The 25,764-nt window shown below is 37.1% G+C and overlaps 1 protein-coding gene across 3 annotated transcripts; it reads left to right on the top strand.

The window, feature by feature from the left end:
• Positions 1 to 4,889: 4,889 nt before the first annotated feature.
• LOC119072743 lies at positions 4,890 to 18,606 on the top strand. 3 transcript variants are annotated; one of them, XM_037178025.1, is made up of 8 exons: positions 4,890 to 4,893; positions 15,771 to 17,036; positions 17,108 to 17,260; positions 17,319 to 17,447; positions 17,517 to 17,713; positions 17,773 to 17,918; positions 17,989 to 18,126; positions 18,203 to 18,606. In XM_037178025.1, the coding sequence occupies exons 2-8, from the start codon at positions 15,778 to 15,780 to the stop codon at positions 18,494 to 18,496; spliced, it is 2,316 nt and encodes a 771-aa protein (XP_037033920.1). In that variant the 5' UTR covers positions 4,890 to 4,893; positions 15,771 to 15,777; the 3' UTR covers positions 18,497 to 18,606. The 3 variants fall into 3 exon arrangements, with proteins under 3 accessions (XP_037033920.1, XP_037033919.1, XP_037033918.1); XM_037178024.1 differs by lacking the exon at positions 4,890 to 4,893 and adding an exon at positions 7,173 to 7,321 and having other exon boundaries at positions 15,494 to 17,036; positions 17,114 to 17,260; XM_037178023.1 differs by lacking the exon at positions 4,890 to 4,893 and adding an exon at positions 7,174 to 7,321 and having other exon boundaries at positions 15,494 to 17,036.
• Positions 18,607 to 25,764: the final 7,158 nt, after the last annotated feature.

The following is a 25,764-nucleotide window of genomic DNA, read 5'->3' as shown; positions in this document are numbered from 1 at the left end:
CCTAAGTGATTTAAGGTCTTTTGGTGATATTTATGGCAAAATAAACGATGGAAATGTAAATGACACGGCAAATGATAGGTATTGTCAATACCAATCCAGTTTTTTAAAATCGGGTGAGTGGACCGTGAGTTAGAGCCTTAGAAGTGAAATGCTACTAGGGCCCTATGTGTATTTTACATAGAACTCGAGTAAATTTCATTCGTTTTTCGTAATTTTTGTTTGATTTGGAAGGTAATCGAATGCCGAATAGAATGTTGTTGAAAAAAAAAAAAAATTGGGTCCTTGGCCTAAGGCCGCTACTAGGGCCCTATGTGTATTTCACATATAACTCGAGTAAATTTCATCCGTTTTTCGTAATTTTGTTTCATTTGGAAGGTAATCAAAGGCCTAATAGAATGTTGTTGAAAAAAAATTAAATTTGGGTCCTTGGACTAAGGCCACTACTAGGGCCCTATATGTATTTTACATATAACTCGAGCAAATTTCATCCGTTTTTCGTAATTTTTGTTTCATTTGGGAGGTAATCAAAGGCCGAATAGAATGTAGTTGAAAAAAAAATTAAATTTGGGTCCTCGGACTGAGGCCGATACTAGGGCCCTATGTGTATTTTACATATAACTCGAGCAAATTTCATCCTTTTTTCGTAATTTTTGTTTCATTTGGAAGGTAATCAAAGGCCGAATAGAATGTTGTTGAAAAAAAATTAAATTTGGGTCCTTGGACTAAGGCCACTACTAGGGCCCTATGTGTATTTCACATATAACTCGAGTAAGTTTCATCCGTTTTTCGTAATTTTTGTTTCATTTGGAAGGTAATCAAAGGCCGAATAGAATGTTGTTGAAAAAAAATTAAATTTGGGTTCTTGGACTAAGGCCACTACTAGGGCCCTATATGTATTTTACATATAACTCGAGCAAATTTCATCCGTTTTTCGTAATTTTTGTTTCATTTGGGAGGTAATCAAAGGCCGAATAGAATGTAGTTGAAAAAAATTTTAAATTTGGGTCCTCGGACTGAGGCCGATACTAGGCCCTTCAAAAAAATAAATTTTTTAGGGCTATTTGAAATTTTTGTTTCATTTGAAAGGAACGTCGTACGGGGCTTCGTAATTGCGCTATGCGCAATTTGTAAGATGTACATATTACATAATAATTTTACTTTAACTACATTAACCGGCGCAATAGGCTTACGGTTAAAGTAGGGTGACAGACGCACTAGGGTCACGTACGCAATAGACATACGGGTTTGTACGGGGCTCAGTCGCAGCAAACGCTCCGACTGTTCTGATGGCTCGTTTTCTGCTTAAAACCTTGAAATCCCATCGAAATACTAAAAAATCCCGAAAATTTTCGTCGGAAAGTTTGTAGCCAATTCAAAATCCTTTACATTACGCTTTAAAAAAATTTAAATCGGTCATATGGTCCATATGGTTCAGAAGATATTGTCGAAAAACTGAAAAAAAAACAGCTTTTTTAAACAAAATTTGTGAGACATTTGAGCCGATTTTGAAATTTTTTTATTTTTCCCTGAAAGGTAGTCAAAAGTAATGAATTTTGAGCTCGACATGAAATCAATCGGCCATACGGTTCGCATATTATTGTGGAAAAACTAAAAAGCCTTTAGAGAATACGATGAAAAATGCTGATTTCACTGAATTTTTTTTAAGCTCAGAATTCGTAACTTGTTACTACCTTTCAGGAAATAAAAAAAGTTTTTCAAAATCGGTTCAGTAGTTCCTGAGATATCAGAGATATGCCCTTTAGTCATGTTGCCGACGATATGTAGCTTGCATGTGAATTGTTTTCTATACAAAGGTATTGTCTTTGTCGACCAGCTGGAGATGTTCAGCTGATTCTGCATAAGCCTTTGGTTTACAAACTGTATGTGCTTAAGAGTGATATCGCCAAATCTTCAGGTGATTGGGAAACAAGCGGTCTCCGATTTTAATGAGTGATAGCTCGTTGGATTCGTCTTTCAATTCTAGGAAACACGTGTCTTTCACTTTTTCTTAAAAAAATTTGTTTTCTGTGAAAAGCGCTCAAAAGTGAAGACATGCCAGAGGGTACCGAAAACAGTTTTTCGGCAATAACTCAAGAAAAAATTATTTTAAATTGTTGTAATGTTGTACGATTGTCGGCCTTGAAAAGACCTACAGGTGGAGTATACGCACCGCTTGGTGCTAGTTGATCCACTAGAGTTATGACTAGATATATAGTGAATGTTCGGAGAGTCCGCCTTCTCTGCAGCTTCGATGTACCACGGAGCTGAGTATGGGGTGTTGTAGCTGGCCTCACCCACTATCGTTGCACATATAAATGAATCCAGTACTTTTGGGCTGCAAGCCTACAGAAGTCTTGAAAAAAAAGTTGGTGCCAAAATGCAGATTTTTTCCTTCTGTCTGAGGGGCCAACTGCCAGGAGAGCATTTGGAACGGTACTTCTTCAATCATTTTTTATTGTCTACTATTCTTTCACCTTATCAATAGAAAAACGCTTCGCTATGTCGCGAATATATCAGATCCACTATTAGTAATATCAAGAGAAAAATCATTAAAGTTTTCTCCGAGGATTTTAGTCAAGTAAAGTGTTAGCGTATAGCAAATGACCTCAGGACTACGGAACAGTAATTAGTTTTTCAATTGGACCAATATTTGCTACGTGACAGGAGTTTGGAAAACCGTTTGCTGCCACTTGATCGTATCGTTTTTCCAAACTCGTGTCGCGTAGCAAATATTGGTCCAATTGAAAAACTAATTACTGTTCCGGACTCCTGAGGTCATTTGCTATACGCTAACACTTTATTTGACTAAAATCCTCCGAGAAAAATTTAATGATTTTTCACAAGAATTACTAACACTGTATATGTTGTAACGACCTATATTCGAGTCAAAGTGAAGCGTATACGGTAAGGGAAGAGTAGACGATACAAAATTACTCACGTAGAACCGTTCCAGACGCTGTTCTGGCAGTTGGGCCCTCAGACAGAAGGAAAAAATCTACATTTTGGCACCAACTTTTTTTTTCAAGACTTGCAGCCCAAAAGTACTGGATTCATTTATATGTGCAACGATAGTGGGTGAGGCCAGCTACAACACCCCATACTCAGTTCCGTGGTACATCGAAGCTGCAGAAAAGGCGGACTCTCCGAACATTCACTATATTTCTAGTCATAACTCTAGTGGATTAACTAGCACCAAGCGGTGCGTATACTCCACCTGTAGGTCTTTTCAAGGCCGACAATCGTAGAACATTACAACAATTTAAAATAATTTTTTCTTGAGTTATTGCCGAAAAACTGTTTTCGGTACCCTCTGACATGTCTTCACGTTTGAGCGCTTTTCAAAGAAAACAATTTTTTTTAAGAAAAAGTGAAAGATACGTGTTTCCTAGAATTGAAAGACGAATCCAACGAGCTATCACTCATTAAAATCGGAGACCGCTTGTTTCCAAAGTTAAAAAAATCACCTGAAGATTTGGCGATATCACTCTTAAATATTGCTATTTTTCTTCCATTTTGGTGGTAGGGTAGTAACATAACCACTGAGTCATTTAATTCCGTTTTAGACTTTTGTTAAAGTTTGAACATTTTTCAATTTAACGACTTTTAATCCTAGAAACATAATATTATCATAATTCAAAAATGCACCAACAATGATGCCGTTAGCAACTGTCTACCGTTAAAGGCTTCTCATTCAAATTTCCTGTTTGTTCTTGCATACCTGTAATAAAAGGATATTATGCAGTTTCTGAAAACAAACCATCCACTAACGGATACATTGTTCTGCAACATTTCCAATTACATTTTTCTTGTGTAAAACCATTCGCTTATTAATATTCATTTGACATAAAACTACGATATGATAATGCGGGCTGTTACATTATTATAGACGATAAATTAGACAGAAATAAAAAAATGGAGAAAAAACAATTGAAAAAGCTCAGGTGAAAATGTTAACCACAATACGCGCTTCAATAATAAATGTGAAAATTGTGCACGTGTCCTCTGTATAACGATTCACACAATATTGTCGCTTTGTTATCGTAAAATTAACTTTAAAAAAATAACATGAACGTGAGCGCGGCTCTAACCGTTTCTTTTTTTTTTATCGCCAATGAATTTTAATTTTCGTTCGTTTATATCACCAACGGCTGAAAATTAATCGAAAAAAGAATTTTTCTCAGCCTAATGATTTTGCATACGAACATTAAACAGTCATGTATTTACGAAAGTTCCGACTATCAATTTGACTAAACTTTAATCGCACAACGTGTGCTTAGAGATTCACCCCCAGAGGGTCAATAAGTTTGCCTCATTTTTTGTTTCTTCAATTTTCAAAATAATCACTTGAAGCGCTTAAAGGTCGTGATTGTTATTTAATGTAGAACGCGCGCTCTTATCTTCGCTACCACAACACGCGTAAATGGATCTGGTAATTGTGGGTTATTTGAATATTTATTGTTTTCAAGACCGCGTGCCACTGTTTTTATGATATTCCGTCCATGGGCCATTTGGTAATGAGCGTTTATTACCAAGTTAATTCAGATATTGCTTTTGACCTAAATATTTATGAGAAGACAATGGAACTATATAATCGATTGGATGATAGGTTATTGGATCGAATGATGAATCATTTATAAAAATAAATTTGTTCATCAGTCGGGATGCAAATTTATTGATAAGCGCATCTAAAGTAATTGATTACGCGTGGTTAATTTCGTTTAGCAGTGTTAGCGTAACAGATACTATTTAAAGAGTTCAAGAGGATATAAACCTATGCCATAATGGCTCACGTATAATTTCATGTTTATAACACTACGGTGACCGTGGTCTATGGCACCACTTTGTCTGTACCACATTTCGATGATGCGATTTTGAATTATTGAATAATAGTAGGTTACAATGGATGCTGCGATAGTAATTACATAAGATAACAATTAGAAGCAAATTCACTCGTGTGTTTTTGTGAAACAAACATCTAGACAAGTGTGGAGTGTACACTTACACTTGTCGAAAAACAGTTGACAAATCAAGTTGGTAAAAAAACTCGCCGAGGAGTGAGTTTGTGAGTATAACAAAGTTGTTTTCTTAAATAGTGTTGAAATATCGCGACTTCGTCGCGTATTTCTTACGTCATTTAGGAAATAAGTTGTTCCTGTCATATGCCAAAAGATGTATTTAGCGAATTCGATTCCAGCACTCGAGCTGAAAACCTCTCATTCGCTAAAAAAGCATTTTTGCGTGCGTCAGGAAAATAACTATTCCAAAGTAATGAATTACGTAGCAGCATCCAAAGAATTCTGCCTTACTACTTGTCCCATGCGAAAGTTCAATTCCAAATTAGAAAAATGGAAAAAAATCAACCGACAATAGTTCGCATGAAATGCATCATTTTTGCCGGGGGCAAATTGCCATGTAATGGTCAACTTTCGCATAAGACAGGAGTATTAAGAGTCATATCGCCAAGACTTCAGGTGATTGGGGAACAAGCGGTGTCCGATTTTAATGAGTGATAGCACGTTGGATTCGTCTTTCAATTCTAGGAAACACGTATCTTTCACTTTTTCTAAAAAAAATTGGTTTTCTGTGAAAAGTGTTCAAAAGTGATCACATGTCAGAGGGTACCGAAAACAGTTTTTCGACAATAACTCAAGAAAAAATTATTTTAAATTGTTGTAATGTTGTACGATTGTCGGCCTTGAAAAGACCTACAGGTGGAGTATACGCACCGCTTGGTGCTAGTTGATCCACTAGAGTTATGACTAGATATATAGTGAATGTTCGGAGAGTCCGCCTTCTCTGCAGCTTCGATGTACCACGGAGCTGAGTATGGGGTGTTGTAGCTGGCCTCACCCACTATCGTTGCACATATAAATGAATCCAGTACTTTTGGGCTGCAAGCCTACAGAAGTCTTGAAAAAAAAGTTGGTGCCAAAATGTAGATTTTTTCCTTCTGTCTGAGGGCCCAACTGCCAGAAGAGCATCTGGAACGGTACTACGGCAATCATTTTTTATTGTCTACTATTCTTTCACCTTATCAATAGAAAAACGCTTCGCTATGTCGCGAATATATCAGATCCACTGTTAGTAATATCAAGAGAAAAATTATTAAAGTTTTCTCCGAGGATTTTAGTCAAATAAAGTGTTAGCGTATAGAAAATGACCTCAGGAGTCCGGAACAGTAATTAGTTTCTCAATTGGACCAATATTTGCTACGTGACAGAAGATTGGAAAACCGTTTGCTCCCACTTGATCATTCGTTTTTCCAAACTTCTGTCGCGTAGCAAATATTGGCCCAACTGAAAAACTAATTACTGTTCCGTAGTCCTGAGGTCATTTTCTATACGCTAACACTTTATTTGACTAAAATCCTCGGAGAAAAATTTAATAATTTCTCTTTTGATATTGCTAATACTGGATCTGATATATGCGCGACATATCGAAGCGTTTATCTATTGCTAAGGTAAAAGAATAGTAGACGATAAAAAATGACTGCCGTAGTACCGTTCCAGATGCTGCTCCAGCTGTAGAGAACCCAGAAAGAAGGAAAAAATCTGCATTTTGGCACCAACTTTTTTTCCAAGACATCTGTGGGCTTGCAGCACAAAAGTACTGGGTTCATTTATATGTGGAACGATAGTGGGTGAGGCCAGCCACAACACCCCATACTCAGTTCCGCGGAACAACGAAGCTGCAGAGAAGGCGGACTCTCCGAACATTCACTATATTTTTAGTCATAACTCTCGTGGATAAACACGCACCAAGCAGTGCGTATACTCTATCTGTAGGTCTTTCCAAGGCCGACTTTCGTACAACATTACAACAATTTAAAATAATTTCTTCTTGAGTTATTGTCGAAAAACTGTTTTCGGTACCCTCTGACATGTGATCACTTTTGAACACTTTTCACAGAAAACCAATTTTTTTTAGAAAAAGTGAAAGATACGTGTTTCCTAGAATTGAAAGACGAATCCAACGTGCTATCACTCATTAAAATCGGACACCGCTTGTTCCCCAATCACCTGAAGTCTTGGCGATATGACTCTTAAAGCAATATTTGTGTGTGTTGTGAGTAGAATGTCCATGAAATAATTCATGTAACAATTAGTTCTCCTGCATCGATTCTATTACGTTATTGGATTAAATTGTGTACGTCCTATCTTCTATTCTCCATCAAAATGTCAAAAAAACCAATTTCTCTTATTTCGTTCTACGTGTTGTATACGTTTTTCAAGTAATTTTCAAGCAATTAAAGTGCGAAGAGTTTTTAAGCAAGGCAAAGAACTTTCATTTCGTGCATTCGTGTGTAAATACATTGGTCAAGGTAAAAAGTTTTGATCTAATTTCGCAAAATTTATTCATGGTCATGAAAGACATACGAAACAAAGCATTTTGTAGGTTGCGTTGACAAACGAAAACTGTTATACTGAATTTACATCGTCCGGTTCGTTTACAGCGAACTTGAATAGGTTTGTTCCAAGTAATAGTAATATTTACTGGCCGAACGAACGCAATTTCATCCACAGAGTGTCGGAGTCCAGAGCTTAGACGATTTAGAGAATAAACGAATAGTGATATTTGTGGAGGATTACATTGCTAGACATTCAACATTGCTAGAACAGTTTTTCAAACAGTCGAAAATGCACTGCCCTCCGAAGACTTATTAAACTCAGAGGCGTCAACTTTGATTTTGTCTATCTTTTTGCAACTTTATGATTAACGAGGGGCAAATATTCATAGAAAATCCTTAGTCATTCAAAAGAAACCTCTCAGAAAATCCTTCGAAATTTTACGAAGGAAAATCCCAAACATCGTAGAATAAGGCTCGGAACAGGTCAGGTTCAGGTCAGGTCAGGTCATGAGAAAAAATACCCGAGGGAATCAGGTCAGGTTCAGGTAATTTCCAAACCTGACCTGACCTGAACCTGACCTAATATGAAAAATACCTGAACTGACCTGATCTGACCTGAATTTGATAAAAGAAAAATTTGAATATTATGGGCGTTTTCAGCTTAGATCTGAGTCAGGAAGCATTGTTTTGAAGAGAATACCAAACGATCTGATTAGCCAATATATTGTTATTGTTTTCTTCGTGATTTATTGAAGAAATAAGTCGAACATTTTAAACGGTAGGAATCATAAATATAAAAAACAATAATTCAGTATTTTCGGAAGAGGAACAAAATTTAAGAGTGCTCACCCCTTGGCAAATTTCTAGTCTACATTTCTGCGCAAAAATATTAGTTTTTTGATAATTTCTCTGAACCAAAATCTTTTTTTGAAAAAGCACAACCATTAAAGCATGCAAGAATCAGTTACTTTTAAAGGAAAAATCGGTTTGTGGTTGATAACTTATCCCACTTGGCGAAACCTTTCACTGTGAGCTTGAAAAAAATTTTATTCGACCTCTCGTGGACATGAAATGTTTTTAGTGGTTTTTGTAGAGGGCGGCACCACGAGTAAGAATAACATAACAAGAAAATATTTCGATGGGAAAATTTTTAACTAGATCGATTTTTCGTTTTTCTGTGTCCTGCAGGAAGCTTCGAAAACTGTTTGGACCCTACTGGTGACTTGTTTGATCACAAACATATAGTTACTGTTTAGCCTGAGGTCTAAGCTTTACAGCGATACCAATCATGACATTCATGACTACCAAAAAACATCTTTTATGAAGGAAAGTCATTCTGCTATGTCGATGTGAATTTTAAAGGCTGTATCATACGTGGATTACTTTTATTTTCTCTTATAAATTATTTTTAGTTATTTTACATAATTTAAGGCGTTAATAAAAGGTCGAAAGAAGATTTTTAACTCGAAATAGGTTTCTTTGTAAATTGCACCCATGAGTAAACTGCATTATCTCGAGTCAAAAATTAACAAACCTTTCTTTTGTTTCGTTCGTAGTTTCTCCAATAGTCATTCTAAGCTAATTCTGCAACATTTTAGTTGTTTCCACTAAAAAATGAGACATTATACGAAGAAATTTGGGTGGTCGTTCAGGTGTACCAACAAAGATTTTGTCAGAATGAAATCCAAGCTCCTCCTTTGACCTTTTATTAACCCCTTAAATTATGTTAATTAACTAAAAATACTTTTTAAGAGAAAATATAAGTAATCCACGTATGATACAGCCTTTAAAATTCACATCGACATAGTAGAATGACTTTCCTTCATAAAAGATGTTTCTTGGTAGTCATGAATGTCATGATTGGTATCGCTGTAAAGCCTAGACCTCAGGCTAAACAGTAACTATATTTTTGTGATCAAACAAGTCACCAGTAGGTTTCAAACAATTTTCGAAGCTTCCTGCAGGGCACAGAAAAACGAAAAATCGATCTAATTAAAAAAATTTTCATCGAAATATTTTCTTGTTATGTTATTCCTACTCGTGCTGCCGGCCTCTACAAAAACCACTAAAAACATTTCATGTCCACGAGAGGTCAAATAAAAAAAATTTCAAGCTCACCGTGCTTTGCAAAATGTGTAAATTAGACATTTTTCAAAGGTTTCTCCAAGTGGGATAAGTTATTAACCAGAAACCAACTTTTTTTTTAAGGTAACACATTTTTGCATGCTTTAATGGTTTTACTTTTTCAAAAAAAGATTTCGCTTCAGAGAAATCATCAAAAAACGAATATTTTTGCGCAGAAATGTAGGCTAGAAATTTGCCAAGGGGTGATCGCTCTTAAGGTTTGTACAACGATTTAACGCACATAACCGCGTGTTTTGTTTTGTGTGTGAGAGACAACAGCTCCAAACAGTTCAACACGGGCCGATCCGGACTGAACCGCGAAAAAATCGCGGGCTATACTCGGCAAAGAGGGAAATGTTCCAGAATAGGAATTCCAGTAGTCCAAAACATTAATGTCGTTCATCTTCAAGGACAATTTATATGACGCTTGTCAGGACAAAACAATAGTTCAACAAAACAAATAAATCATTTAGGTGGGATGTATTGTAGTAATTGTGTAGACTTGCCTCTTAAAAGTACCCGAAATCAACATCAGGCTCATGTTTAAAATAGCCTTCATTGCTTGACTGTTTTTCAAAATGTTTTTTTAGGTCTTTTTTCTTCTAGAAAAAATACCCTATTATGGCCGGTTTGTCTGTCTGTCTGTCTGTCTGTCCGTCTGTCTGTTCCACAAATTTGGTAGTTTTGGTAGCTCTCAGTCGGTAGTTGGTATTTTTGGTAGTTGGTAGTTGCGAGATGGATTGACATTCAAAATTGCAAAGCCACCATGAGCATATCGACACCAGGCAAATAATAATTATTTGTTATCTGATCACCGATAGCTCACAGTTAACATTGCAATTCGAAAATTTGGTAGTTGGTAGTTGGACTACCAAGGCTATAATTGACTACCAAACGTAATTTTTGGGGAAGAGATGTTTACTATTCGAGAACTACGCACCGACTGACGAAATTATTCTACATGCTCGGCTATTTATTAATCGGAAATTTGGTAGTCGGTAGCTTTGGTAGTTGGTAGTTGGGAGATGGATTGACATTCAAAATTGCAAAGCCACCATGAGCATATCGACACCAGGCAAATAATAATTATTTGTTATCTGATCACCGATAACTCACAGTTAACATTGCAATTCGAAAATTTGGTAGTTGGTAGTTGGACTACCAAGGCTATAATTGACTACCAAACGTAATTTTTGGGGAAGAGATGTTTACTATTCGAGAACTACGCACCGACTGACGAAATTATTCTACATGCTCGGCTATTTATTAATCGGAAATTTGGTAGTCGGTAGCTTTGGTAGTTGGTAGTTGGGAGATGGATTGAGATTCAAAATTGCAAAGCCGCCATGAGCATATCGACACCAGGCAAATAATAATTATTTGTTATCTGATCACCGATAGCTCACAGTTAACATTGCAATTCGAAAATTTGGTAGTTGGTAGTTGGACTACCAAGGCTATAATTGACTTCCAAACGTAATTTTTGGGGAAGAGATGTTTACTATTCAAGAACTACGCACCGACTGACGAAGTTATTATAACTGCTCGACTATTTATAAATCGGAAATTTGGTAGTCGGTAGCTTTGGTAGTTGGTAGTTTCGAGTTGGATTAATATTCAAAATTGCAGAGCCACCATGAGCATATCAACACCAGGCAAATAATAATTATTTGTTATCTGATCACCGATAGCTCACAGTTAACATTGCAATTCGAAAATTTGGTAGTTGGTAGTTGGACTACCAAGGCTATAATTGACTACCAAACGTAATTTTTGGGGAAGAGATGTTTACTATTCGAGAACTACGCACCGACTGACGAAATTATTCTACATGCTCGGCTATTTATAAATCGGAAATTTGGTAGTCGGTAGCTTTGGTAGTTGGTAGTTGGGAGATGGATTGACATTCAAAATTGCAAAGCCACCATGAGCATATCAACACCAGGCAAATAATAATTATTTGTTATCTGATCACCGATAGCTCACAGTTAACATTGCAATTCGAAAATTTGGTAGTTGGTAGTTGGACTACCAAGGCTATAATTGACTACCAAACGTAATTTTTGGGGAAGAGATGTTTACTATTCGAGAACTACGCACCGACTGACGAAATTATTCTACATGCTCGGCTATTTATTAATCGGAAATTTGGTAGTCGGTAGCTTTGGTAGTTGGTAGTTGGGAGATGGATTGACATTCAAAATTGCAAAGCCGCCATGAGCATATCGACACCAGGCAAATAATAATTATTTGTTATCTGATCACCGATAGCTCACAGTTAACATTGCAATTCGAAAATTTGGTAGTTGGTAGTTGGACTACCAAGGCTATAATTGACTTCCAAACGTAATTTTTGGGGAAGAGATGTTTACTATTCAAGAACTACGCACCGACTGACGAAGTTATTCTAACTGCTCGACTATTTATAAATCGGAAATTTGGTAGTCGGTAGCTTTGGTAGTTGGTAGTTTCGAGCTGGATTAACATTCAAAATTGCAGAGCCACCATGAGCATATCAACACCAGGCAAATAATAATTATTTGTTATCTGATCACCGATAGCTCACAGTTAACATTGCAATTCGAAAATTTGGTAGTTGGTAGTTGGACTACCAAGGCTATAATTGACTACCAAACGTAATTTTTGGGGAAGAGATGTTTACTATTCGAGAACTACGCACCGACTGACGAAATTATTCTACATGCTCGGCTATTTATTAATCGGAAATTTGGTAGTCGGTAGCTTTGGTAGTTGGTAGTTGGGAGATGGATTGACATTCAAAATTGCAAAGCCGCCATGAGCATATCGACACCAGGCAAATAATAATTATTTGTTATCTGATCACCGATAGCTCACAGTTAACATTGCAATTCGAAAATTTGGTAGTTGGTAGTTGGACTACCAAGGCTATAATTGACTTCCAAACGTAATTTTTGGGGAAGAGATGTTTACTATTCAAGAACTACGCACCGACTGACGAAGTTATTCTAACTGCTCGACTATTTATAAATCGGAAATTTGGTAGTCGGTAGCTTTGGTAGTTGGTAGTTTCGAGCTGGATTAACATTCAAAATTGCAGAGCCACCATGAGCATATCAACACCAGGCAAATAATAATTATTTGTTATCTGATCACCGATAGCTCACAGTTAACATTGCAATTCGAAAATTTGGTAGTTGGTAGTTGGACTACCAAGGCTATAATTGACTACCAAACGTAATTTTTGGGGAAGAGATGTTTACTATTCGAGAACTACGCACCGACTGACGAAATTATTCTACATGCTCGGCTATTTATTAATCGGAAATTTGGTAGTCGGTAGCTTTGGTAGTTGGTAGTTGGGAGATGGATTGACATTCAAAATTGCAAAGCCGCCATGAGCATATCGACACCAGGCAAATAATAATTATTTGTTATCTGATCACCGATAGCTCACAGTTAACATTGCAATTCGAAAATTTGGTAGTTGGTAGTTGGACTACCAAGGCTATAATTGACTTCCAAACGTAATTTTTGGGGAAGAGATGTTTACTATTCGAGAACTACGCACCGACTGACGAAATTATTCTAACTGCTCGACTATTTATAAATCGGAAACTTGGTAGTCGGTAGCTTTGGTAGTTGGTAGTTTCGAGCTGGATTAACATTCAAAATTGCAGAGCCACCATGAGCATATCAACACCAGGCAAATAATAATTATTTGTTATCTGATCACCGATAGCTCACAGTTAACATTGCAATTCGAAAATGTGGTAGTTGGTAGTTGGACTACCAAGGCTATAATTGACTTCCAAACGTAATTTTTGGGGAAGAGATGTTTACTATTCAAGAACTACGCACCGACTGACGAAGTTATTCTAACTGCTCGACTATTTATAAATCGGAAATTTGGTAGTCGGTAGCTTTGGTAGTTGGTAGTTTCGAGCTGGATTAACATTCAAAATTGCAGAGCCACCATGAGCATATCAACACCAGGCAAATAATAATTATTTGTTATCTGATCACCGATAGCTCACAGTTAACATTGCAATTCGAAAATTTGGTAGTTGGTAGTTGGACTACCAAGGCTATAATTGACTACCAAACGTAATTTTTGGGGAAGAGATGTTTACTATTCGAGAACTACGCACCGACTGACGAAGTTATTCTAACTGCTCGACTATTTATAAATCGGAAACTTGGTAGTCGGTAGCTTTGGTAGTTGGTAGTTTCGAGCTGGATTAACATTCAAAATTGCAGAGCCACCATGAGCATATCAACACCAGGCAAATAATAATTATTTGTTATCTGATCACCGATAGCTCACAGTTAACATTGCAATTCGAAAATGTGGTAGTTGGTAGTTGGACTACCAAGGCTATAATTGACTTCCAAACGTAATTTTTGGGGAAGAGATGTTTACTATTCAAGAACTACGCACCGACTGACGAAGTTATTCTAACTGCTCGACTATTTATAAATCGGAAATTTGGTAGTCGGTAGCTTTGGTAGTTGGTAGTTTCGAGCTGGATTAACATTCAAAATTGCAGAGCCACCATGAGCATATCAACACCAGGCAAATAATAATTATTTGTTATCTGATCACCGATAGCTCACAGTTAACATTGCAATTCGAAAATTTGGTAGTTGGTAGTTGGACTACCAAGGCTATAATTGACTACCAAACGTAATTTTTGGGGAAGAGATGTTTACTATTCGAGAACTACGCACCGACTGACGAAATTATTCTACATGCTCGACTATTTATAAATCGGAAACTTGGTAGTCGGTAGCTTTGGTAGTTGGTAGTTTCGAGCTGGATTAACATTCAAAATTGCAGAGCCACCATGAGCATATCAACACCAGGCAAATAATAATTATTTGTTATCTGATCACCGATAGCTCACAGTTAACATTGCAATTCGAAAATGTGGTAGTTTTGGTAGGTCAAATAGTTGGTAGTTGGTAGTTCCAAACAGAAATTAGAAAAAAGACCTCACCAGGCTTTAGCTTTCGTTTTTAATTAATAAATACTTAGCAGAATAGAACTTTTATATAATTTTGACATAATTTATAAAATTATCAGAAATGTAAAAAAATTAAAAAAAAATTCAGGTCAGGTCAGGTTTTTTCAGGTCAGGTCGAAACAGGTTAAAGATCACTTTAGGTCAGGTCAGGTCAGGTAATTAAATTTCAGGTCAGGTCAGGTTAACAGATAATTCAGGTCAGGTTTCAGGTTGACCTGACCTGTTCCGAGCCTTACTAGAAAATCCAAGAAAATCCGCAAAACCTTTGAAAATCCATCCTGAATCAGCAAAAAGTCCTTGGAAAATTCTCATCGGATTGTCTTTTCGAAAATCCGTTATCAACGAAGTTTTCCTAAGCTACCTGTAAAAAAGTTTTGCTTCAAATTCAATGTATAAACCACCCACACTGTGAAAGTTCCACACGAACCACAACTAACAACTTCGTATCGATTGTTCTGTTCCACAATATAAAATCGTCTTAAACAATTTGAACGAAATTGGTCTTGTAACGTTTAATAACAAGACACACAGAGAATCCACCTTTCCTCATTTCGTTGACGCTTTTTCATTTTTCTAACATCGAGAGTCTCGCATTTGTGGTTCATTTGCTTATCATACAGAGTTTATATACGGGTAGAATTAGCATAATATAAAACAATGATTTAATTGAATCCGAGAGCAAGTTACAGTTTCATTATACGTTCAATGGAAATAACCATTGAGTAAACACCTTGTTTTTCAATCTAGTTAATAGTATAGTTTATTATAATATATGGCATGGATATGAGCCATGTGCTGCTGCTAAAAATAATAATGTCGACGTTGATTGTATGGAACGTACCTACCTACATTATGATGTTGTACTGTACACGTAGTCGTACACATTATTATTTGCTAATTTATTAATGTTTTTAATGGAGCAGATGCTCCACTTTTTTTTACAATTTAATTATTTTTAGATAAACTGTCGTCTGATTCATTTCTATGAATTCGTTTTTTTGCTCTACTCTTACAGCTTGCTTCACCTGGAAAATGTGTTCACCAGAAGATGACTTCTTTTATGTGTTGGACAAATCGCTGCGGAATGAGTACTCGTCGCAAAAGTTGTCCAGCTTCATAACCGATTTGCTGGCAGCAATAAACAATCTCGATGATGATCCCGATGAAGAATTCGGTTTTTATGATGATGAAACCGATTGTTGGAATGGCTTCGACTCTTTTACGGCCCCCTCATCGAATGACTACAGTGAGACGCATCAAATAGATTTCCGTACTGGCAACATAAAGAAAAGAGTGGATATGCTCGACGATGAGCCATCACAAGATCCAGTTAGTAACCGGGGAGCAAACAGCACAGTTGTGGACCTGTTCGACAACGAACATATGTGTAAGACAGAAACTAGATCGCATGAAATGAACATTGAATATGATGAGGGCGAGGAGGCACCACCACCACAATCTGTACCTGTGGCTGATATTGCATTAATTTTGGAAGATGAGTCTCGCGATAGCAGTATTGACATGTTCGCGGAATTTGAAACTGACGTAGAGGTGATGGACACCTCGGTTGGTTTAGATGATACAAACACCACTAAACAGATTGCAGATTGCCAAAATAAAGATGCTGAAGATGCACAGTGTGTCAGGCAGGTGAATCGGTGTAATAATGAACAGCACGGTGTTGAATCTTTGACAACCCAATCAGAAACAATCGTTTCACACTCGTCAGCGTTACGCAAAAGCTTCACTTTGCCGCATGATCTTCAAGACGAACAACATTCACCGATGAATGAACATATGGGGACGGAAGTTAAAACAACGCAAAAACTATTATCTCAGCCAAACATTGAGTCTTCCGATGGTGCAGAAGATAAAAATGTTGAAAACGAAGCTGGTCACAGTGTTGATATTCTGCTAGGTGTACCCATTAACATAAGTTACTACGAAGGGAATGAAGGCGAAAATACTGAAATGCAAATCTCACAAATGACGAGTCATATGGTTCATCGAACTCTCAGTGTCGCAACCAATTTTCCTGAAATCTTTTCTGCAAAAGAAAATTTACCACAGCACGATGACCGTGGAACTCTACATTCGGTCGATGAAAGGCCCGATACATCAATGCGAACTTCTTGTCAATCTTCACCATTGCGAGGATTTTCACCCGTTGCACCGTTGCTTCAACAATCCTCTTACGCGTCAACGAAACTCGATAGCGACTCGAACACAACACCATGCGAGGAGTACGAATTTTCTAATAATTTTGTGCCACGATCACCACGATCGTCACCAATATTTCTTGGATTCTCAGACGAGGCTGCGTTGACTCATACATCTCAGCATCACAACTCCATGGCTGCAGCGATTAGTCAAACATCTGAACATCACAACTTCATACACACTTCATCTCGTAGTGAAGGTGGACTGAATTCGACTTTTTGCGAGGAGTATGAATCAGAGAGACTCTTTGCGGCATATTTGAATGCGACACAAGGCGACCAGATCAATTTGGAAGAGGCGTACACGCAATGTTTTTCGGAAAGTCAAAATCCAGTGAGGTAAGGATACGGAACTCTGGTCTAGATCTAGTATTTCTCCCGGCAATAAATTTAACTTTAACTTCTCTCAGTCAGAGTGGAACCAGAGACCGTCGACAGTCATTTATTGAAGAGATCGAAAAATTGGTGCTGAAAATTGGAAACGATCTGACGAACGGCCGTAAGTTAGCTATAGCTGTCCCGTATAGAGTGTCGTGGAACAATTGTTTCGTTAATGAAGAGAGGTTGAAATTGCGATGGTAATTACTGAGGAGATGATTAGCGATCGAAACCATTTTTCAGATTAATTTTGCGACCTTTGGGCAACGGTGGAACTCGTACCATTGCCTCGAAACGAAGAATTGCTATGATTGTATCCGTTCTGTCATTTGTCTATAAATTGTTGGTCAACAATGAAACCTGTACGAGAAGGTAATGGAACCGAACTTTCGAGCAATTTTGTTTCCATTCTACTTTCGTCTCGTTTGACTATCGTTCCAGGGAAATATATTACAGCGATCCTGAATTCACCCACAGTCAAATCCAAGTCGACACCGCAATCATGGATATTTGCTTCATTTTAAATGCTCCTCCATGGGCCATTGGCATCCTATCGTCATCGAAAGGTCTTATTGCCGGTTCAATAAAACTAACTTTAAAAGACGACACCGTGCTCGATGTGGGAAGCGTTGATGGGGGTAGACTAAATAAATTGAAAAAAAAAAATTTGATCTCCTGACCATCGTTGGCGTTTCAGGCATTTTGCTTCCACAGCAGACAATGAGTATCAAAAAGGTGGAAACAGCGGCTAGATTCGTGCTTTTGGTTGAGAAGCACACGGTTTACGAGAAATTACTTCTTGAAAATGTTTTAGATCGGCTAGGGCCATGCATACTCATTACGGTTTGTTACGCATCCAATATCTCGATCGTAAAATTATTTTGAAATTTGTCCGTTGTGTTGAAATTAAAAGGGAAAGGGATACCCTGACATCAACACACGAGTAATATTGAAGAAAATTTGGGACGATTGTAAATGTCCGATTTACGCTCTGGTGGATGCCGATCCTTATGGAATCGAAATAATGCTGACGTATCGACACGGTTCACAGGTAAGTTTCGGTGTTTTCGCTGTAGTTCAAGGGCGATAAATCAAATATTTTTTTCTCCAAATTATTTTTTACGCAGAAAATGTCCCTCTTCAACGACAACCTTGCCATACCTTCCATACAATGGATTGGCGTATTTCCCTCGGAAATTAAGAAATTTAATTTGCTGTCCTTGCCATTGACACCGCAAGATATTAACCGTTTGGACAGTTTGATGAAGCGACCGTATCTGAGTACGAAAATTTACGAAGAATTGTTGGTATTGAAGAGAACGCAAAAGAAATCAGAAGTTGAAGCCCTCTTGTCCAGTACAGTGGTTGACTGTATGCATTCGCATTTGTTGCATAAAATTCACATCGGTGGACTCATTTGAATTTCGATGTAAAGGTACGTCAAAACCACTTTTAATTGTAACAACCCAACTCTCAAACCAAATTCAATTGTCGGGATTATATACCATTAGAAGCAAAACACAAAAATTGGTTTGAATGCATAGTGTCCCTTAGAAGCCAAAAATCGCCATGTACATACGGAAGGCACATGCTAGTGTGAGGTGACAATAGAACTATATAATCGATTGGATGATAGGTTATTGGATGGAATGATGAATCATTTAAAAAAATAAATTTGTTCATCAGTCGTGATGCAAATTTATTGATAAGCGCAGCTAAGGTAATTGATTCCGCGTGGTTAATTTCGTTTAACAATGTTAGCGTAACAGATATGTGGAACCTGTGGAACGCATGTTTCACATGTTTAGTGTTTGGATCTCTGAGTTAGCCAGGGAAAAATTTAGACCTTTCAGTCTCTGTTCATCAGCCAATTGACATGTCATAACATAACACTACGGTGACCGTGGTCTACGGTACCACTTTGTCTGTGCGACATTTCGAAGATGCGCTTTGAATGCTGCGATAGTAGTTCATTTACATGAGATGACAGCAGATAAAAGCAAACTCACTCGTGTGTTTTTGTGAAACAATCACCTCGACAAGTGGAGAGTGTACACTTACACTTGTCGAAAAACAGTTGCTAAGAAACCGCAGGAGCGAGTTTGCAAATATCACAAAATCGTTTCCGAAGTAATGGATTACGTAGCAGCATCCAATCAACTCTGCTTTATTACATACGTGTCCCATGCGAAAGTTCATTTCCACATAGAAAATGAAAAAAAAAAATCAACCGAAACTAGTTCGCATGAAATGTATCATTTTTGACAGTGGCAAAAGGCTATGCAATCGTTAACCTTCGCATAAGACAGGAGTATTAAAGCAATATTTGTGTGTGTTGTGAGTAGAATGTCCATGAAATAATTCATGTAACAATTAGGTCTCGTGCATCGATTCTATTACGTTATTTTGTGCGTTCTATCTTCTATTCTCCATCAAAATGTCAAAAAAAAACCATTTCCGTTTTTGCGTTCGGCTTTCATATGGTTGAGGTTATGTCTCTATGGATGAAATTTTTGAAGTTTGTATGACCTTGGAACAGATCTTGTATAAAGATAGTCGACCAAGAATGATCATGAGCCCTTGAAAACCTATGGACAGACTTTAACCGGTATCAGAATATGGACAAATCCCAACAAAAATCTCTTCGAGAAAAGTGTGACGCAGTCTTTGAAGTACAATTTCTAAAATGAATGATATCGCTAGAGTTGACGCTTTCAGCTTCGTTACGCAAAAATTAAATTTTACACCCAATTTTAGTTCAAACAAGCTGGCTTAGTTTTTCTCATCATCTGCCAAATAATTTTTACCAAAAAAAATTTGACTGGAAACAACCAAAATTTTACCAAAAAAATCTGCGTCGCATGTGGCAGATAAATTTTCTTGCTGGTCTGTTCCTGAACATTTGCCACTTTGCGACGCAGATTTTTTTGGTAAAAATCGAAAATTTGACGAAAATCAAAAATTTGACGAAAATCAAAAATTTGACGAAAATCGAAAATTTGACGAAATTCGAAAATTTGACGAAAATCGAAAATTTGACGAAAATCGAAATTTGACGAAAATCGAAATTTGACGAAAATCGAAAATTTAACGAAATTCGAAAATTTGACGAAATTTGACGAAATTCGAAAATTTAACGAAAATCGAAAATTTGACGAAATTCGAAAATTTAACGAAAATCGAAAATTTGACGAAAATCGAAAATTTGACGAAAATCGAAAATTTGACGAAAATCGAAAATTTGACGAAAATCGAAAATTTGACGAAGAAAGTAATTCTCTATCTGCCACCATTCAAGAAATACCTCTAAAAACATAATTGACCCACCCATTTCCAACTTTCGACATTTTTCACATATGCCCCTCTGTTCTACTCGTAAAACTCTGAGACTTTGCCGAAGAAAGTAAATCTCTATCTCTCATAACCCAAAAAAACATTAGTTCTTTCATCCTACGCTCGAGTAGCTCAAAATTTGGTCACTCTAATCACTCTAGCTCAAACGAATCTGCCCCGATTTTTTTAATTATTTTTTTGTTCGAATCGTGTTACGAATACCTTTCATTTGATGGGTCGCACGCCTCTGTAGATTTCAATACAGCTAAGCTACAGCTGAAAACGCGTTCCCGACCCTCGAAAACCACACTCAGAAACCACTTCGAGGCCAATAAAACAAAATTCTGGTTTTTCCTGGGGTAATGGCGTATCACATTTTCATTTTTATGCCCACCCTGAGGTTCCTGCAAAATTTCATGGAGATTGGCTGACTAGTTTCCGAGATCGACCGTCGATAGATAGACAGATAGACAGATAGATAGAAACATACAGAGTAAGTTGAAAGATTTTGATTGTTTGGAAAACGTTAATTTGGTGCATTTTCTATCAAAATGACCAACTTCAAAACGATGTATCTCCGGCAATTTTAAAGTTACATAGTCGAGTGATAGCTCGTTTTGCTCGTATTTGAAGCGCGAATAAGATAGAATTTGTGGTGATACAGGCCAAAGGAAAGAAACTTAAATTCTCGCCTATATATAGTTGCCGCGTCTCAAAAAAATTTCTTCGTTCTTTTTTTGGAAGTTAGACTGCGTCAAGTCCTCCGCTAACGCTCCGGACATGATTGCCGCGTCTCAAAGAATTTTCTTCGTTCTTTTTTTGGAAGTTAGACTGCGTCAAGTCCTCCGCTAACGCTCCGGACATGATCCAGAGAATGAATCTGTGCCAAAAAATTCTTGTGGTCACTTCACGGTGCAGTGCAATATTTGATGAAAGTGAAAATTTCCATATTTCGGAATCCAAAGCCTAGGTCGAAAAGTACATTCATTGTGCATGTTTGGTGTCGTTGGAACGATGACACCAGTAGTAGTCAGGGAATCACTGAAATATCCAATTTTTAGCCCCGTACGAAGTACGAAGGGGCTTATAGGATTACGATGCCGTGTGTAATTGATGGAATTCGAAGCAGACGGTAAGGGCAAAGTGTTTGCCTATGTTCATAGATGACGAATCCGCAATAAAAATTTGGGCCGTCTGTCCGTCTGTCCGTCTGTCCGTCTGTCCGTCACGTCGATATCTTGAGTAAATCAAATCCGATTTCAAAAATTTTTTTTTCCCTGAAAGATAGTCAAAATAGTGAGGCTAAGTTCGAAGATGGGCATATTCGGGTCGGCCCTTCGTGAGTTAGGGCCACCTAAGTGATTTAAGGTCTTTTGGTGATATTTATGGCAAAATAAACGATGGAAATGTAAATGACACGGCAAATGATAGGTATTGTCAATACCAATCCAGGAAAAAAAAGTTTTTTAAAATCGGGTGAGTGGACCGTGAGTTAGGGCCTTAGAAGTGAAAAGCTACTAGGGCCCTATGTGTATTTTACATAGAACTCAAGTAAATTTCATCCGTTTTTCGTAATTTTTGTTTCATTTGAAAGATAATCGAACACCGAATAGAATGTTGTTGAAAAAAAAATTAAATTTGGGTCCTTGGACTAAGGCCGCTACTAGGGCCCCATGTGTATTTTACATATAACTCGAGCAAATTTCATCCGTTTTTCTGTAATTTTTGTTTCATTTGAAAGGTAATCAAAGGCCGAATAGAATGTTGTTGAAAAAAAATTAAATTTGGGTCCTCGGACTAAGGCCGCTACTAGGGCCCTATGTGTATTTTACATATAACTCGAGCAAATTTCATCCGTTTTTCGTAATTTTTGTTTCATTTGGAAGGTAATCAAAGGCCGAATAGAATGTTGTTGAAAAAAAATTAAATTTGGGTCCTCGGACTAAGGCCGCTACTAGGGCCCTATGCGTATTTTACATACAACTCGAGTAAATTTCATCCGTTTTTCGTAATTTTTGTTTCATTTGAAAGATAATCGAACACCGAATAGAATGTTGTTGAAAAAAAAAATAAATTTCGGTCCTTGGACTAAGGCCGCTACTGGGGCCCTATGTGTATTTTACATATAACTCGAGCAAATTTCATCCGTTTTTCGTATTTTTTGTTTCATTTGGAAGGTAATCAAAGGCCGAATAGAATGTAGTTGAAAAAAAAAATTGGATCCTCGGACTGAGGCCGATACTAGGCCCTATGTGTATTTATACTCAATAAATTAAAATTTTAGGGCTATTTGAAATTTTTGTTTTATTTGAAAGGAACGTCGTACGGGGCTTCGTAATTGCGCTATGCGCAATTTATAAGATGTACACATTACATAATAATTTTACTTTAACTACTTTAACCGGCGCATAGGCTTACGGTCAAAGTAGGGTGACAGACGCACTAGGGTCACGTACGCAATAGATATACGGGTTTGTACGGGGCTCAGTCGCAGCAAACGCTCCGACTGTTCTGATGGCTCGTTTTTTACTTTTGTATGGCAATTGAGTTTATGACAAAACCACTCTCAACTAAGACATAATAGTTTTCAAACCGTGGCCTTTCGAGGATGTAATATGCACGTATTCGGTGAGCAAATTAACATGGATGATCGAAAAAACGTAACTAACTTTCGAAAGACTTTCGATGCGTAAAGGTTATGCGGTAACTTCTATAATATGAGAGCAATTTGTTAAAATGATATCGAATTCCGCAAAAAGAATCTCTAAATCGAAGCATTATTTTCCACTCCAAAAAAAAATAATTCTCTTTACTCAGAACAATCGTAACGGTCACGCATATCTTCATAAGCCATCCCACTGTTGTAAAATGTATATTTTGACTGATTTAGATCTGACATTCAAATTGAACAACACCATCCGAAGTGCACAATATTCTCCGCATTTTTTTTTGTGAAAAAAGTAAAGAAAACTTAAATTCTATGAACAATCCACACATGCATTTCATTCGTAGATAATTCCGTACATGCAAAAAAAGGTGAACAGAGAGAAGAAGTGGAAAAAAACAACCGTCCAATTCAATACGGTGTTTTGTGGTGTTATTACAAAATGTAATATTTAACACCATTATCACCGTCACTGTGGCTGTGGTGTAAAATATTACAGTAAATGCAGAACATTGTTTTTACGAACGCACAAAATATATTTATAGCCCAACTGATGATCAAAATAGGCATTTCTTGCTTATTACCTTTGTGCAATAAATTTTTCGTTTTATTGAAATATAAAGTGGAGATTCATAATATCGATGCCCTGCTTGCGACTATATGAATTTATTGTTGTATTCATTTGGTTGGGCTGACCTTTCATTGATTTGTGGATATTATTCCATCAGATTCACATACTATACTTCACTACCAGACTGCATTTATTTCAGTAGGAAGAAAAACTTGAATTGAATCTGAAGAAGGAAGTGTCAGTCCACTTAAAGCTGAAGACGTTACGCATGGCATTAAGCCCATATTATGATGTACAATATTTCGTTAGCCTTCCACCAGAACATGAAAATATTCTAATTTAAATGGATGGCTATTCGATATTGGAATGAGATTAGCGGGTCTATCTAAAATGTGATAGAAAGACTAGAATGGATATTTGTAGATTTCGGTGACAAAGGATTTTCCACAAGATTTTCACAGGATTTTCTGATGATTTTCGCAACGGTTTTTGCTGGATTTTCACTGCTTTTTAAAGATTTGTTTTAAGTTTTCAAAAGTTCCTTACTACCACCTGCTTGTAGGTCACCGACACCTAAGATAATTTTAGGATTGTTTGAAGTAGTATCCCATCGGTTCATATGATTTCTAGTTTTCAGAAAAAATTTAATAATTTTTTTCTGTTGATAATAGTCTTTCACATGTTACATGCGTCGAAAGCCGTACTTTTCCCCATAACTTGGGATAAGGATGAGAGGGATTCTTTTGAAAAACAGCCTACTGAAATCGGGCGTGTTTTCTAGTGGAACTTTTTATAGGTACCTAGAAAGGACTTCGACCCTAGAAGCCAAAACCACTCTCAAAAAAATTCTTCGAAGCTTTTATGGCTGGTGAAAGGTGATCGAAAGCCGAAAATTTGCACTTTTCTTACCAAAATTTCTCCAGGTACACGAGCTGTACAGGGTCGTGTGGGGTGTCATTAGAAAGGTAATCACATGTACTATTGAGCAGAATAGAGACTCATTGGTTTTAAAATTAATCCGCACTGAAATATGTGCAGTTGAAGTTTTCAACCGAAAACTTGCACTTTTCCTACCAATATTTCTCGAGTTACACGAGCCGTAAATGGTGGTGTGGGGTATCCTTTGAAAGGTAATTTTATGTGCTTTTGGGCCAAATAGGGTCTTATGGAGTTTGGATGCAAGTGCGATGAAATATGAGAAGTTGAAATGTTTAAGTGCCCATATTTCATCGCATATACATCCAAACCCCATAAGACCCTATTTGGCCCAAAAGCACATAAAATTACCTTTCAAATTATACCCCACACCACCATGTACGGCTCGTGTAACTGGAGAAATATTGGTAAGAACAGTGTAGGTCTTCGGTTGAAAACTTCAACTGCACATATTTCAGTGTCGATGAATTTTAAAACCAATGAGTCTCTATTCGGCTCAATAGTACATGTGATTACCTTTCTAATGATACCCCACACGACCATGTATGGCTCGTGTACCCGGAGAAATTTTGGTAAGAAAAGTGCAAGTTTTCGGTTTTTGATCACCTTTCATCAGTCACAAAAGCTTCGAAGAATTTTTTTGAAAGTGGTTTTGGGTTCTAGGGTTGAAGTCCTTTCTAGGCACATATAAAAAAGTCCACTGGAAAATGCGTCCGATTTCGGTAGGCTGTTTTTCAAAAGAATCCCTCTGAAAAGTCACGTTTTTGTGTCGTTATTGACCTCGGCTACGCCTCGGATCAACAATTTTTTTCTCTAACTCTACTCTACTTTTCATCTTTTCATTTCTCTAATTTCAACTTTCAAAAGTATGTCAAGGATTTTGAGTCTACTTTCTCACAGTTAAATTTATGATGCAACATCCACCTGATAAATTTAGTTCAATAAGTGAATAAGAGTAATTTTGGGAAATGACTTCGTCTTATGCCAGGTGTCTAATAATGTTCCATTAATTAACCGGAAATCGCCTAAATACACAACATATAGCGGATCAAAATTAATTCATCGGTTTTTTTTTCTGCCTTTCTCACACTAAACAAAAAATTAATAAAACTTAATTGTTGGTAGAGTTTACATTTATAAATGAAAAGGCAAATAAAAAATAATAATTCCTCATAACATCGTGC

This window comes from Bradysia coprophila, assembly GCF_014529535.1.
Source record: "Bradysia coprophila strain Holo2 chromosome IV unlocalized genomic scaffold, BU_Bcop_v1 contig_84, whole genome shotgun sequence".
In the NCBI taxonomy this organism is placed as follows: Eukaryota; Metazoa; Arthropoda; class Insecta; order Diptera; family Sciaridae; genus Bradysia; species Bradysia coprophila.
This window is presented reverse-complemented; position numbering and strand designations above follow the sequence as displayed.

Excerpts from the sequence above, each read along its gene's own strand:
- LOC119072743 (XM_037178023.1), top strand. The coding sequence starts at position 15,511 with ATGTGTTCACCAGAAGATGACTTCTTTTATGTGTTGGACAAATCGCTG. Across the intron at positions 17,261-17,318 it reads TGTTTCGTTAATGAAGAGAG|ATTAATTTTGCGACCTTTGG; the intron begins GTTGAAATTGCG and ends ACCATTTTTCAG. Across the intron at positions 18,127-18,202 it reads CGTATCGACACGGTTCACAG|AAAATGTCCCTCTTCAACGA; the intron begins GTAAGTTTCGGT and ends TTTTTTACGCAG.